At 41.0% G+C, this 15,039-nt stretch overlaps 4 protein-coding genes across 5 annotated transcripts in view; 2 read left to right on the top strand and 2 right to left on the bottom strand.

Moving 5' to 3' along the window:
• LOC113489317 (hydroxysteroid 11-beta-dehydrogenase 1-like protein) overlaps window positions 1-329 on the bottom strand; it is a 2,494-nt gene extending 2,165 nt beyond the window's left edge. Inside the window, 1 exon segment of the mRNA XM_026864930.1 lies at window positions 291-329. Coding sequence (XP_026720731.1) covers window positions 291-329 — 39 coding nt within the window.
• Window positions 330-500: 171 nt separating this feature from the next.
• Window positions 501-3,277, top strand: C28H19orf70 (chromosome 28 C19orf70 homolog). Of its 2 annotated transcripts, none has more exons than XM_026864895.1 (4): window positions 501-595; window positions 1,072-1,228; window positions 1,963-2,014; window positions 3,060-3,277. In XM_026864895.1, the coding sequence occupies exons 1-4, from the start codon at window positions 516-518 to the stop codon at window positions 3,155-3,157; spliced, it is 387 nt and encodes a 128-aa protein (XP_026720696.1). In that variant the 5' UTR covers window positions 501-515; the 3' UTR covers window positions 3,158-3,277. The 2 variants fall into 2 exon arrangements, with proteins under 2 accessions (XP_026720696.1, XP_026720697.1); XM_026864896.1 differs by lacking the exon at window positions 501-595 and adding an exon at window positions 702-763.
• Window positions 3,278-6,356: 3,079 nt separating this feature from the next.
• LOC113489280 (scaffold attachment factor B1-like) overlaps window positions 6,357-15,039 on the top strand; it is a 38,759-nt gene continuing 30,076 nt past the window's right edge. The window contains exon 1 of the mRNA XM_026864890.1: window positions 6,357-6,362. The gene's annotated coding sequence lies outside the window, so the exon portion shown is untranslated. The remainder of the gene's footprint in view (window positions 6,363-15,039) is intronic.
• Window positions 9,029-15,039, bottom strand: part of LOC113489281 (scaffold attachment factor B1-like) — a 17,959-nt gene continuing 11,948 nt past the window's right edge. Inside the window, exons 12-20 of the mRNA XM_026864894.1 lie at window positions 14,762-14,853; window positions 14,250-14,356; window positions 12,772-13,065; window positions 12,351-12,488; window positions 11,845-11,887; window positions 10,397-10,518; window positions 9,841-9,953; window positions 9,663-9,714; window positions 9,029-9,398 (exon numbers count right to left, since the gene is read on the bottom strand). Coding sequence (XP_026720695.1) covers window positions 9,269-9,398; window positions 9,663-9,714; window positions 9,841-9,953; window positions 10,397-10,518; window positions 11,845-11,887; window positions 12,351-12,488; window positions 12,772-13,065; window positions 14,250-14,356; window positions 14,762-14,853 — 1,091 coding nt within the window. The 3' untranslated portion in view covers window positions 9,029-9,268. The remainder of the gene's footprint in view (window positions 9,399-9,662; window positions 9,715-9,840; window positions 9,954-10,396; window positions 10,519-11,844; window positions 11,888-12,350; window positions 12,489-12,771; window positions 13,066-14,249; window positions 14,357-14,761; window positions 14,854-15,039) is intronic.

The raw sequence follows: 15,039 nt of genomic DNA, 5'->3' as shown, positions 1-15,039 counted from the left end.
CGGCTCCCCGGGCCGGCTTCCTCGCAGCGCCGCGCCCTTGACCGCGTCTGCCCCTCTGCCGCTCCGGGCCTCCACCCGGCGGCTTCTTCGTGCGTCTCCAGGTGTCTGGCAGGAGTCTGGCGGATTACTCGTAACGTAAACCGGGAGTGCCGCCCACGGGCGCTTGTTTGCTGAGGGAGCGCTGTCAGGTGTGGATATGCGGCTCAGCCGAAGGGAGAAGGTGCTTTGGGAAGCAAGTACAGATAAATCCCTTTTCCCAAAAACTCTCGTGACTAGATGGGTTTAAATACCGATTCTCTCTTGCCCCTCTGAACGGGTGGATGTATCATATGTTCTCCTGCAGTGCTGCTATCTGCCAAGTTTTTATTTGGTTGCTTTTTTTTTTTTTTTTCCCCTAGGTGCGCAATAGCTTTTTGTTTGTTTTTTAAAGGGAAAACAGCTCTCTGACCTGTGAATTTGAAAAAGTCAGCCTGCCCAGAAAATGAAAAAGCAAATAAAGGTCAAATATTCTTTTCATGTCTTTCTTTTTGAAGGGTGCCACTACAGCTGTAGAACTAGTGTTTGCACACCATGCAGTCTACTGGGAAACTAAAAGATTAGTCAGTGCAGGAACAGGCATGACCAGGTGCTAACTGGACTGTAATGAGCTTAACAAGATACTAGTGTCTGTCAGTCAGATTGCTTATTAACAAGACAGCAAGAGCCACATTATTTACATGGGTGTCTTACCCACTGCAGAATCCTTTAGTTTCTTTTATCAAAGGTATATGCCAGTGATTCTCAGACTTTAAAAAGTGGCACATACTCTGAGGTGTTTCACACTTTCTCATTTTTTCTTGAAGACTATCACTGATAAAATGTAAATCCGTATGGTTTCAAGCAGCTGACTGGCAATAGTTGACCTAGAAAGAAAAGGAGGGTAGCTAGGTATTTTTTCTGATGCACAGTAAAGTGTTTGTGACCCTCAGATTTCTTTATCGATACCCTCCCTTTGATGGTCACAACCTTCCGAGAGAGATACATTGATAGTCATAATGTGAACTAAACTGTTGGTGCTTTTGACTCTTTCAGGTTTGTCATCAAAGGAGGCCTGGCTGGAGTTGCTGTGTATGTGGCATATGATCAGGGGCTGCTGGGCAGTGGCACAGAAGGTGCTGAAGCCCTTAAAAAAGCTCAAGCAGCACTGCCTCCAGCTATCCAAGAGTGGACAAGTTACGTAGGCTGGGAGGTAAGGACTGTGCAGATGAAGACAATCAGCAAAACAAATGCAATCTCTGAATGAGGAGCAGAAGACATTGGGGTGATACTCTGGTTCCAGTGATGCTGGCAGTTTTGCTGTTGAAACTGGATTTCACACTGAGAATATTTTGAAGAGCATTGAAATGGAAGGAGGATAAAATTTTAAATTTAAGGGGAGACATTGCTCACAGATGTTATTTCAAAGCATAAGGGTTAACTAGCCTTTGCAGGGTCAAGGAGGGGATTGCAAGCATGTCCTGGGAGATAATTTCACTATGTAGTGGTATTCCTAAGCTTCTTTTGAAGGATCCTCCATACTTTAAAAAAAATGAATTAAAAGATTCCCCTCTCAATTTCTCAAGCTGCTAACAGTTTGTCAAGTTGAATTTAAATTGCCTGAAGAGGCTCTTCTCTGGTAATTCTTAGTTTTTAAAATCATCAGAAGAAGCCTTGGTTGAAAGCTTGAAAAGCATTTTTCATATTAGAGACTATCCTAAACTAATAGATAACTGTAAGGAGGCAGCCATGGAGATGATTCTTCAGGAGCACTCAAATGATAAGTACTACCTTTTGTCATACTGGAGGAAAGAGCAAAGTCCAGACTTTAAGCCTCATGTCTGATTCCTTTTGAGACTTACAGAGAGTTGGCACCTAAGAGGTGAAGAGGCTTCTCCAAGCGAAACCCCTCAAGTGCTGATACTTTGTCTCTCTTTCTCTTTTTAGCTCCCACCCACTCCAAAATTTGACTTTTCCCCCTCTGATGCCTGGAATAAAGGTAAAATAACTTTTCACCAAACTATGAAAGGAGTAAGGGGCCAAGAGTAAGGTATATTATACCAGTTTTGCTTCAATACTGTCCTCCTAAATTGAATGGCGGAGAAGGAGGTGATACCTGTCACCAGTCTGGTGGAAAGAGCATTAGGACTGGGACTAGGGAAGCATATTCTGCTCCAGGCTTTACCACTAGCACACTGAGGGACTTTGGACTTAATTTCTTCTTGTTCCAAGTGTGAAATCAGGAGGAGGATGTGTGCCCATAAACCTGTCTGCCTTTTCTAACCAGAGGAGCTGGTGTTTCTTTTACCTACAAAGCTTGCTGCCAACCTGTGCCCCAAGACAAAGATGCCTTCGTTATCCTAGATCTAAGATTGAATGTTTCAGTGAAGTGTTTGGGGATGACTGTGGCCCCCACAATAAATAGAGTTTATGTCCCAGTGAGTTCATCAGCACTGGTAGTGATCAGGTAAACTAGAGCATAAAAATAAATGATGACTTACTCTTAAGAAAGGTGAACGTCTGATTAAAGATTGAAGAGTTTATATATAGTTCAGATGCTGGTATGCCTCTGACTTTTCAGAAGGGATGAATATTTCCATAATTATGAGAATTTTAGAGATCTTGTTTGAAGGCCAAAGCATGTTACAAATATCTAGTAAGTTAATTTACAGTTTTTATGGTGCGGCAAAAGGTATTCATGTAATTGTGAGGAAACATGATTCACAAATATTGTGACATGTCCATCACCCATGGAATCTGTGGAAAGACCAGAAATAAAATGGAACTTATTTCTTTGTTTCAGTCTTGTAATTGTCTATCCTTTATACTGGTCCTGAACTTGGAGTTTCTCTGTGTCACCGGTGCTACAGAGGCAAACCTGTACTGGAACCAAAGGTCATTCAGGCCTAAGTGTGTTTGAAAGCTTCTGAGACAGAGCTAGATTTTCCTCTCCGTGTTTGAAGAGATCTACAGTGCTAGAATAACATTAGGAAATTTGGCTTGAATGATGCTCATGGGATAATTCTTCTCTGCTTTCCTTGCAGGAGTGCAGACAGTCATGTCTGCCTTGTCTGTAGCTCCCGCCAGGGCCTGTGAATACACTGTGGAAGGCTGGAAGTATGTGAAGGATCTTGTCAAATGAACGTGTTCTCCTGGGTTTGTGATTCCCTCCGTCCCGTGTTGTCTTTGGGATGATGCATAGTCCATTGCTCTAGAGGGCAGCTCAGCCATAAAGGGCTACAATAAAAGTCTTTGGAACTTCCATTTGTATTTGGGTTGGTTTTAGCATACAGACTGCAGTAGTTGCTTTCTCTCTTACCAGTGATCAGAGGCTTCAACAGAGATCAGGGATCAGTTGTAATGAAGTGATGGCCATATGCTGATGCCCCTATTCTAAAGCTGCCAAGCTTGCTAACTAAACAGATTATTCTGAAGTTGAATTAATCTTAAAGGTGAATGTCATCTAATTCAAAAGAAGACAACAAGAATTAAAAAAAAAATAAAAATCAAGGTAATAGTAAAAGATGTCATTTGAAGACAAAGCACTTGTCTTCAAGCTAGCCGAGGAAGAAGTGCCTCTGTCAGATAGAGCACATTATTGATGTGAAAGCAGCTTCCAGGTGCTCTGTGACTTGTTACACAACTGGGAGTAGCCAGTACGAGTGGCAATACTTGCTGATGACACTGTGCAACAGAAGGAGTTTATGTGTCTGTGGTACAGAACTCTAGCAAGTCAGGAAACTTTTAACACCCATCCCCTGCCCAGTCTGTTTGGTCTGTGGGCATTGCCAGTGAGCTCAGGCATCAAAATCACTGTACTGTTTAACTGTCACTTTTCCAGCAACTGATCCAAATATGCGCTTGGGTGCACAGTCAATAACCAGTAGCATTGTTAAATTTACACATGTATCTGAATTCTCAGCTCCACAGTATAGGTTATTTGGAGGCAAGGGTTTAGATTTTACATTTTACCAGCTGTTGGCTAAAACTAAGTGGATTCAGTTAGTCTCGACTTGAAAAGTATTCTGTCTGCTGGCTTCTTCAAAAGGGCTGGAAGTACCTTTAAGATCCTGGCATCTCTGGGTGTAAAGCTTTTTGACAACTGAGCAAGAGAGATAATGGAAACAGGAGGCATCTCCAATCACAGCAGAGTCCCCATGGAAGGAAGAATGAAGCTGAAGGATTTCCCACTTCATCTAAACCTAGTGCCCCCATGAAGAATCAGGTAGAGGTACCTCAGGAACAGAGCCCATTGACTGCAGCTATGTGTGTTATGAGTTCTTTGCAAAGGAACGGTGCTATTCCACAGCTGAGTATGAACAAATACATGAACGTGCCCTAAACTCAGAGCTGGCCACTGAATAACTTTGCAATCTGCATGGACATTTTTTCATTGTCTTATTTTTTGAATACCTAGAGACTTCAAGGTGTTTTCCTACCAGACTTTCTCCTAATTTTTGCACATATAAAACCAGAAATGTGATTTTTTTTATTTTTTTTTTTTTTTAAGCCAGAAACCTTGTTTGCTGTTAAGAAGCCATACAAAATGGGAGACAGGAAGGGATGTTCCCAGAAAGCAAGAATATTCTCTGGCTCTCCATCTCTTTTTCCACAGGAGATGGATAGCTCCTCTGAAGAGAAGGAGCAAAGGTTGCAGTGCACTTCTCAGTTCCCTGCCAAAATGTAAGTAGGTCCAGAAGATGCTGAAAGTAACAACTAGCTGTTAAATCAGCAAAAGAAATAGAGTAAACGTCACTCTGGCAGGGACCATCATGAACATGTAACCATGTGTCTGGGACATATGGAGAACCGGAGTTAGAGCAAGAAAATTGTTTGCTGGTGGTAGGCCTCTGTAGAAGAGGCAGTCAACAACTTTTTTGGTAGAACAGAAGTGTGCAATGTACAGTTAGATTAAGGCCTGGGCAGAAAGTGGTTTTCTGGTAACTCATTCCTGCTATTAATTTTCTGAGGATTTTTTTTTTCACATGAGCAAAATGAATGTTCATATCATGAAGGGTTAGGTACTAACATTTTGTTCTGGTGAAAACAGTATTGGGCACATGCAGGCAGGGATGAGGGTTGCAGTAGAAGCTACAGAGATGTTTTATTGTGGTGTTTCTAGGGGTGGAGAATGAGGATGTAGCATGGCAGGTTTAGAAATCGGAAGTAGCTCATTGGCAGGAGATCTACAGTAATTAATTCTAAAATACTTATGATGTATGTGTTCAGTCCTACTACTTTTGAACCACTCCAGCTGTGTTCAAGACATGAAAAGGCAGGAAACAAAAGCAGCTAATCAGTTATGTGCACTTGTCTCTTTTGCTGCTATGAAGGTTTCTTGCAAAAAGGAAGACAATACCAGTTGCTGCCAAAGGTGCCATACCTTTTTCTGGCACCAGTTTATCAAGCACCATGGCTGTCTCTAGTGGACCTGTACTACAGAAGGATAAAAAGTTTACATCAGTCAGCATTGTGGAACTAAGCAGGATTATGGAATACTCCCATCCCACCTCAAATGTAATGGTATCTTTTCAAGCCCTTAGTATGTCTGGCTACACACTGGGAGAAAGAAAAAGGGGAAAGGGCCCTAACGGAATGATCAGTAACCCACCCATGAATAGGTATGGATATGTGTACAGTCACACTATCTTGGCCTGTGATTCTTTCAGTTTCTTGTAGTGCCCAAAACTACAGCTAAAATTTGTTTTTCCATCAGGATATAAGATATAGTAGAGCCTTGTAATGTCTTGGACGAGAATCTTGCAGGTTTGCTCTGATTTTTCAGCCCAATCATCTGCCACAATCCCCACAAGACTATATATATAATCTAGAATTGTTACTTCTCATTCAAAAGGATATCCTTGCCTAGGAGCATGTAATCACACATGCTCAATTAACACATTCTTGCAGGCATGAAAGGCTTCTTGTTCCTCGGTCTACTGCTAGAACAACTTTCTTCCCAGTTAATTTCTGCAGAAGGCCCGTTAATACTGCCGGAGGTGGGATAGAAGTTCTCTAATACCTCGCAAGTCCCCAAAAGGTCTGTTAACTGTTTTACTGTGATTGGTGCAGGACATTGCTGGACTGTTTGCTATACCTTATTTGGTATTTCTCTAATCTGTCCATGCCAAATTATTCCCAAAAATTGTACAGTAGTACCAGAGCCCTGTATTTGCTTTGGATTAATTGCCCAGCCTTAGTCCTGTAAATGTGCTTTCAGCGATCCATCAGTGGCTCCAGTTTCTTGTGACTGACATCAGTAGATCATCAATACAATGGTAAGCAGTAACAGTACCTGACTAGAGTGCTACATCAGCTGGTGTCATTTGGTGGCAAATGGAGGGACTGTTTGTGTCCCTGAGGCAATACTTTGAAAGTATATTGCTTTTTTTTGCCAGGTAAAGGCAAACTGGTCTTCTAAAGCAATAGCTATCAAAGAGAAAGCATTAGCAAGATCTATCACAACTTTTCAGGGCTGTAAATTTTTGCTAATTTTTTCTTTAAGTGTAATCTTGTCCGGTACCTTAATTGCAAGTGTGTGTGGGGTGCTTTTATTCAGTTCTCTATAATCTGCAGTCATTCTTCAAGTGCTGTCTGATTTTCAAACAAGCCAAATAGGGTTATTAAAAGCAGTTATCGATTCCGTAACAATTCCCATTTGTTGAAGTGCCTGAATGATTTGACTAATTTCCTTCTCCTCCCCTGGAATACAGTATTGTTTTACAGCTACCACCTTGGCAGGCACGGGCAGCACAAGAGGATCCCCCTTTGGGTATCCATGCAAGAAGGTTACAGATTGAACAGCAAAGCCCGCTTGTGAAGTTCTGAAGCAGAAGCAACCATTTAACTTTTTAACTGTTCGTCCTGCCAACACATCAATACACAAGATATATTCTTTAATTGGGGCAATTAATAACCTTGCAGTGAATGGCGTAGCATTTCCTATTGTTAAGGTAACCTTAGCTTAGTATCGGTATTACTATGCAATACTGTAACCTCAGCTTCAGTATCCACCAGAACCAATACATATAAAATCCCCCCAGACTGCCACTCCATAGTTAAATGAACACAAGGATGTTTGTTCCCCTCATGGTTAGAGGCTACAGTGGCAGCAATTTTGGGGAACGTGCCAAACCTTAGTTTCTGCTGTTTTGTCATTTGGCAGGTGGAGCGAAGGGTGGGCGCAGAGTTGGTGGTGGGACTAGGGATGGTCAGCTTTTTTTTGCGTAAACACTAACTTCTGCCATTGGTGAAACATTTCTGTTGTGATCCCATCTATTTCTGACTGTGGGATACCAGCTCATAAAGATCATTGCACATTTGTTTTCTTGGCACCCTTGCTGTAACTCCTTCTGGCTTTGCCAGCTTTCCTTTATTCAAATGGTCCCAAAATTACAGCCCCAGTTTCCCTTAAGGTGTCTGCTAGGGTGCCTGTATTACCTGTAGCAATTGTCACTGCTGGTGTAATCGAGGGTTTTAGTGAGGCAGGCGCTCCTCTCAAAAACTGAATTTTGATCGTCCGGATTGGATCCCCTAACCAATGCACGGGCCATCCCCATGTGCTGGACCAAATTAATACCTTCTTCCATTGTACACCAGTTCCTGAGGGACAACACTAATTTGTCAAGTTCTGTATATGCTGTTAAAACTGCTGTGCACAACCACTGAGACAGCACAGGTGTAATAAGACCTCACTCATCAGGACCTCTGTTTTGTAACTGAGCATATCCTCATTGTATCTGATCAGCATTGACTACAGGCTTAATTAAATGTTTTTCATCCACTAATAATGGCTACAGCGCTGCTATCCCAAACTTGCAAAATCCATGCTGGTATACCTTCTCCACTCTTTTGCTGAGTTCTAAAAATTCCCTTAACTCTTTTACTCTTTTGGAGTCTAAGTACGTGTGATCTGCACCGCTCCCTGCCCCCCCCAATCTGCTTGTTCTTGCTACTCCATCATTTGTATGAGGGGGGGGGTCTTGCTTCTCCCACCTTCTCTATCTTTTAAGTGAAGATCAAGTTCAAACTCAATCTCAGAGTCTGAGGATTCAGTCTGAGTATTTCCATTCCATTTCTTGGGATCCCATGACCATTTTATGGTGAGAGCAAAAACTTGGGAAATCAAAACCTTACTATTTGTCCCTTCTTTTATTAGCAGTATGTGCTACAACTGCTTTACGTTATCTTGCAGTCCATAGCACTGCTCTCCTTTGTATCTTGTGAAGTCCTGACTTCTTTTTCCAATTCTCTCATTTTAGTCTGTAATGCAACAACTTCATGGTGAAGAGCCCTTAGACCAGTAGCTACCATCCCAATCTCCCTGCTAATTTGCAAGCAGAATCCAAATCTGCCTTCCATGGCAACTCACACACAGACATTTCAATTGTCTGGGGGCAGGGAATCACTGCCCTGTCATCTATTTCAGGCCATGGTTCTAGCAAAGCCAGTTTAGCTGGGAAAGCAGCCACAGGGCTCCATGTTCTCACCCCATTCTTAAAAAGATGCCAAAGCACAGCCAAGGGCTGTTTCTAATCTACTTCTTCAAGGAAATTATGATTGCTGGTAAAATTACTGGCCTACCCTGATCTATCAGAAGCAAACCAAAAATGATTCTGACTTGCACTTGAAAGTCACTGCTTTCACAAATGCCAGTGCATTTTGTCTTATAGAGGCTGTGCTGGTAATTCAGCACGTAGCCCTTTCTGAAAAGCCCTTTCTGAAAAGAGCGAAGAGTATTACGTCGCACAATTATGAGACAAGATAAAAAAAAAAATCTTCACCATTTGTCCTACAGGATCCTAAACCAATTTTGCAGTGACAACTTCAAGAACTGCAATCTTGTGCTGGCGTATTCTAGTTATTTTTGACATGTCTGAAGTAACACAGTATTTCTGGGAGCTGTGTGCTATTGAAAGTGCAAAGGGACACCTGCAAGGCACTGTGATACTTCATATTTGAAAGTTAGATGGTTTAACATACAGCTTAAGTTTTCCAAGGACTGCTGAAACAATTAACTGTAAACTGGCTTTTATTTATGGAAAATGGAATGCTTCATTAACAAACATTTTAAATGGGATATGAACAACACATTACAAAACAAATGAGTTCACACTGGATTGAGTGACATAATATGGCAGCAGCTTAAAAAAACCCCCAAAACACTTACAGTAGCCCGTAAGTTACAATTAATGGTAACCCTGGGTAACAGATTCATTTCAGTTGCCACCTTGCGTTAAAAATTAAAACACATTCAGTAGCGACGGTTGAAACGAGGATCATTAGGTCTGTTTGCTCTCTCTTGCCCAGCAAATCCTTCTCCTTGCATTCCTCCTCCATGCATCAACTGACCTTGGTTGCCACCTTGCATGAAACCTCCACGCCTATGAAGCGATTCAGACATTTTAGTTTTCTCTTGTGACTCTGGCAGTCAGGGTCATATAATGGTGTTCTTTTAAAACTTTTCGCATGATTTTTCACTCTTCAATAAGATGCACTACATAAAAACCACGGGAATATTTTATTATTCGTTGACATGTAAATAGCAAATCAGATAACTGATGCTCCCATAAAATGTCTGGCCAATTTAAATAGAAGAGATGCCCCTTAAAAGGGAATTAAACGCTTTGCTTTTTTTAAGTTCTTACCCTGACATGCCTCCACGATGCATCACATGGCCAGGTCTGCCTCTACCTCCACCTAAAAGAGTTCAAATGCTTCCTTTATATCCACAGTAATAGTTTTACTTTATCTTCAAGGATAATAATGCCTGTTATTTTCTGCTTCATGTAGCACAACTAATGAGCTGTTGTGCAAGAACCATACCTTGCCATCTCTCATGATCCCGTCCTATCATTCCTCCATCCACACTGCTCTGCCATGAACGATCTTGATGTCCTTCAAACTTTCGACCATGATCTCCCCAGTCACGTCCATCCCTGCAAAGTATGAAATTCTTACCTTCTCATATTAGCCAGAACACACAAAATAGACTGAAGTAAATCAATAATTAACTTGTTTTCCTTTCAACGGGCTGACAAGATGGTGCTTCCAACAACTACAAACTGGGGAAGAACCACTAGCCTGAAAATACCAAGCCTTGATAGTTATGTTCAGTAAAATTAATTGAAAACATGAAGACTTTCAGATGTGACGTTATTAAAGAAAAAAAAAAAAAGAGTAAAACATCATGCCAAGATGCATGTTTTGATGCACAAGGCAAGCTGAAAGGGTTACTCATTTGTAATCCATCCAACAGAGAACAGACTTAGGGGAAAGTTGGAAAAAAAGAATCATACTTCCAAAAACTGCATCCCACTTTCACATATGGAAATATTCCTTAGATGCACAGGAAAAAACATTTTCAGGGAAGTGTACTAACCGTGACTGTGGGGGTATCCCTCTACTTTCACTCATTCTTCTGTCGGATCCATAGCTACCCCAACTTTCCCGAGAGTCTCGTGAATGACGGTCTGGTCCTCCATGGCGCTCATCTGGATAATGCTGAAAAGCAAAGAACACTTACAGGACTGCCCAAAACAGACTATTTAATTGTTTCAAGTTGTTCAGCTGTAATTACTCAATCCCAGAATCATTTGGGATGGAAGGGGCATCCTGAGATCATCCACTCAAGCAGGGTCAGCCAGAACAGGCTGTCCAGAAGAGTCTCCTATTGGGTTTTGAATATTTTCACAGCTGGAGACTTCACAACTTCCCCATGCAACCCGATCCAGCATTTGACCACCTTCACAATTAAAACAAACAAACAAAAAAACCCAAAACAACAAAAAAATTGTTTTGTCTTCAGATGGAATTTCATGTGTTTCAGTTTGTGCTGACTGACTCTTGTCCCATCAGTGAGTAGACCCTGGCTCTATTTTCTCCATACCTTCCCTCCTCTGAGGTATTAATGCACACTGATAAGGTAGCTTGAGCCTTCTTTTCTCCAGGCTGAATGGTCCCACCTCTCTCAGGCTCTCCTCATACAGAAGATGCTCCAGGCCTTTAATCATCTTTGTGGCCCTGGGCTGCACTTACTCTGGTAAACTCTTACCTTTCTTGTACTGGGGAGCCCAGCGCTGTACACAGTATGCCAGATGAGTGTCAAGTAAAGAGGAGGAAGGATCACCTCCCTTGACCTTCTGGCAACACTTCCTAATGCAGCCCAAGATGCTACTGACCTTCTTTGCCAGGAGGGTGCAATGGTGACTCATGATCAGCTTGTTGTCCACCATGACTTGAAGGTCCTTCTTTGCAAAACTGCCTTTCATGTAGTTGGTCCCAAGCATGTACTGCTGCACAGGGTTATTCCTCCTCAGGAGTAGGACTTTGCATTTCCCATTGTTGAACTCAGTGACATTCCCCTCTGCCCAGTTCTCCAGACTATCCTGGCCTCTCCAAGTCACACACCTTAGCCATCAGTAAAGGGCACTTGAGGATTCTGTGACTCCAAAAAATTAATCCCTTACTTCTTCAATGTGCCCTGAAGGTCTTTCCCCCAGTCCTCAAAAACATGCAAATATCTCTACTAACTTTGCTGTTATGCATACTTTGTACCTGTGCCTTTTCTATGCAATCTTTTGGAATACCTTTTTGACACAATTCACTTGTTCTGTTTGTTTGATCTGTATCAGAATAACTAGATCTAACTTTTATAAGTCTTTGAACGAAATGTCATGTTATTAAAGAAAACAAGACAATCTGATTATTGATAAATGATACCTCCCAAAATATGTAATTCTTAACTACTGAAATTTAATCTGAAACTCACTCCAGTAAACCAGGTTATAAGAAGTTAAGATGCTTATGTAGCTTTATAAAGCAACTCACTTGTCCATCCCGATCTCCAATCATTGTCCGTGATCCATCTCTCCTACAAACAAGACATTTAAAATCACACTGTGGTAGTAAAACATTCAGCAGTCTATAAAAATCGATCTACATAACAACACAGATGAAAAATCCTGCTTCCGTGTAGTGCCAACAGTATCTACAAAAGGCAGAAACAGCTGGAACATTTGGAAACCATGACACATCCTAAGGTATAAATCAGAATATTCTCATTAAGATGCTAGGCACAATATTATTTAGAAGTTTTTCAGAATCCTACAAATGTGCTCAACAGCACTGTGAGAACACTCTGAACAAGCCTGCCAGAAGGTTTAACTCATGGCACAGTACAGATCTCTTCATGGTTATATAAGAAAAAGTCCACAGCCACTAAACTCCACTTAAAAAACAAAATGCAAAGACAAATTACAGCATGGGCAAAACATGACATTAAATACATTTTTGTCTTTCAGCTTCAGGCAACACAGTGGAGGTAAGACACCAACCTGTCTATTGAATGATCTTGATAACGGCCACGATCCCTGTGATCGAAGTCATGGAAGCGGTCCTGGCGACTGAAATCTGAATGGTACCTATCATTCATTGCCATTCGTTTTGCCTCTGGCCAGTATGGGTCATCTCTCCTGAAGGAATGAACATGCTCACTTTAGTCAAGATAATGACTTTTTGATATTGTTCCCTCCTTCCAAACTGCAAACCAGAAGAAGGGTAATTAAGTTCAAAAGAGAGTTGAAAAGCCTCAGAGAACAGTTTGACTGGGGCTATTAAACATTATCATCTCAATGCAGTCGACAACTGCTGATTGATGGAAGCTGAGAGCATATGGATAGCTTTTTATAGAAGCTGATGAGACTGAAGCTGGCAGCAATGTTTTCCACTTGCATCATTTGTATTTGCTGGCTTTACCTGCCATCTATGTCATATGGTCTTCTCATTGCAGACCGACGTTCTTGTTCGTAACGCAGTTGTTCGTGCTGGCGTCGCAGCTCTTCTCTTTCTCGCTGAATGCGATCTTGTTCTCTTCTCCTTTCGTGCTCGATGTGCATTCGTTCCCTTTCCAGTCTTTCTCTTTCCATCCGTTCTCGTTCAAGTCGCTGCCTTTCAATTTCCAGTCTCTCACGAGCAATCTCAAGCCTTTCCCTTTCTTCTCGTTCCCGGATAGTCTGCAGGTGCTGCTGTCTCTCCCGACGCTCACGTGTGCTGTTTTAACAGAAATAAAAGGTTACAGATCTAATACTTCAACAAATAAAGTTAAAAAGGAAATAGAAAAGCATTAAAAATTGCAACCACAGTGACTGCAACTTGTGTCAGCTCCTTGAAATTATACCTGGGTGGGGGAGGTGGGGGGTGAGGTGGGAGGAGAGGGAAGGCACAGAGGGGAGTCACAGAGGGGAGACACAGTATACATATGAATTACTTGTGTTTAGAGACTGATCACATTACTCCCACAAAACCCATCTGTGGGGGCAAATAATCCTGTATAGTCAGGAGAATTTGAATCCAACTGCCCCAAGCTCATGCCTTCTACTCAAATAAAACATTCAACTCTGAAGAAGCCAGAACAGTATGCTGGATAACTCCACTAAGGCTCAAAAATCTACCTATGAGAGAGAAACTTTTTCCTCTCCAGTAAGAATGCTGAAAGCATTTTACCCGTGTCCAACTCAACTTACTTTAGGTAAGTAATACAGTTTTGTAATGTTTGAAAAATGTTTAATATGGAATCCAGGTCACAGTTTTAGGAATTTGAAGGATGGCCATTACCATCTTTATCCACTATTAAATATAATGAAAACAGAAACAAAACCCCACCAAAAATAATTCAATACCTGAATTAGGTTCTTAACAAGAAGGATACAATGTGGAAACTTCGAAGGGCTGCTGGAAAACCCCCCAATATTTCTCTATAGACACAATGCATTTAAATACAAAAATATCTTGTTTTATTTCAAACACTATGGAGACATTGAATCCTATGACAGGAAAAACAAGGTCTTACTCTGAGAAAGACAACTGTTCTGGTCCTTCCCTGTATATCTGAATGTGACAAGTTTAGAGTTATCATTTCACCTCTCCTACAATGCATACTCAGCTAAGGAGAACAGCATACATAAATCAATCTAAACCACAAAAATCAACAAAATGGAACAAGAACAAAAAACAAACTGCAATTTTATCACCCAAACACAATTTCAAGCTTAGTATTAACAGAGTCAATGACTGAAACTTTCCCAATTCAGTAGATATGTGAACCAAAAATTAAGAAGAAATTATAAATAAAAACCAAATGAACCCCCTCTTTATCTCTTAGTCATTTTAATGAAAATAAAATTATATTAATTCTAGAAAAAAAATATTTCAAACAATTTCACTGTTGCTCTTACCGGCGCTGCTCTGCCTCCCTCATTTTTCGCTGTGCTTTGATTTTGTCAAATGGCACAATGCCTTGTCTCTCTTTGCTCTCTGACTTGCGATCCTGGCTCTTAATGCTCTGTATTTAATATTGGAGTAGAGAAACTTAACAGAGTACATTTATAAAAAAACAACTATCACAAACAATACTCTACACTCCATTTCCACACATACATATCACATCTCAAAGCTTGGTCCCTGCATTTTTAAAAAAAGCTGTTCTTTTTTAACATTACAGAGACACCACACATTAACACAGTAATACTTACCTTCCCACCTTCATTTGGCAGGTTTTCACTACTGAATATGGTATCGGCCGTACAAAAGGTATTTTACTAAATTAAGAACTAAATCCACATTATGGAAACTCCCAATCGGACAGACCAGTAAGACAAGTGTGGGTTACATGCAGCTTGGTGAGATTCAGTATTTGTTTCTGAAGAAAACTAACACATAGTATCTCCCATGCAGAAACATTACTTACTCTGTCTTTTGATGCAGTTGATGTTTTCACACTAATAACAGGTTCTCCTTTGGATTTATCCATTACTACTGTTCTCTCTGTTCCTTTACTTCCTAAATAAATCAGAGGTTAAGGGGAAGGAGATGGAAAAACCAATCAAACTACAGAACCTATACCACTCATTGCTATGCCAGCTGTGTTCTCTAAAACGTGAAAACGGGCATTTAACCCTCTCTTCAAAGATCATTTTTCACTATACCCATTTCAAAGGTTTCTATTTAGGTTAACACAATGTCAAA

Source organism: Athene cunicularia (assembly GCF_003259725.1).
Source record: "Athene cunicularia isolate RWA chromosome 28 unlocalized genomic scaffold, athCun1 chr28_part1, whole genome shotgun sequence".
Classification (NCBI taxonomy): Eukaryota; Metazoa; Chordata; class Aves; order Strigiformes; family Strigidae; genus Athene; species Athene cunicularia.
Note: the sequence above shows the minus strand (reverse complement) of the source record. Positions and strands in the feature narration are given on the sequence as shown.

Excerpts from the sequence above, each read along its gene's own strand:
- C28H19orf70 (XM_026864895.1), top strand. The coding sequence starts at position 516 with ATGTCTTTCTTTTTGAAGGGTGCCACTACAGCTGTAGAACTAGTGTTT. Across the intron at positions 596-1,071 it reads GTCTACTGGGAAACTAAAAG|GTTTGTCATCAAAGGAGGCC; the intron begins ATTAGTCAGTGC and ends TGACTCTTTCAG. Across the intron at positions 1,229-1,962 it reads CAAGTTACGTAGGCTGGGAG|CTCCCACCCACTCCAAAATT; the intron begins GTAAGGACTGTG and ends TTCTCTTTTTAG.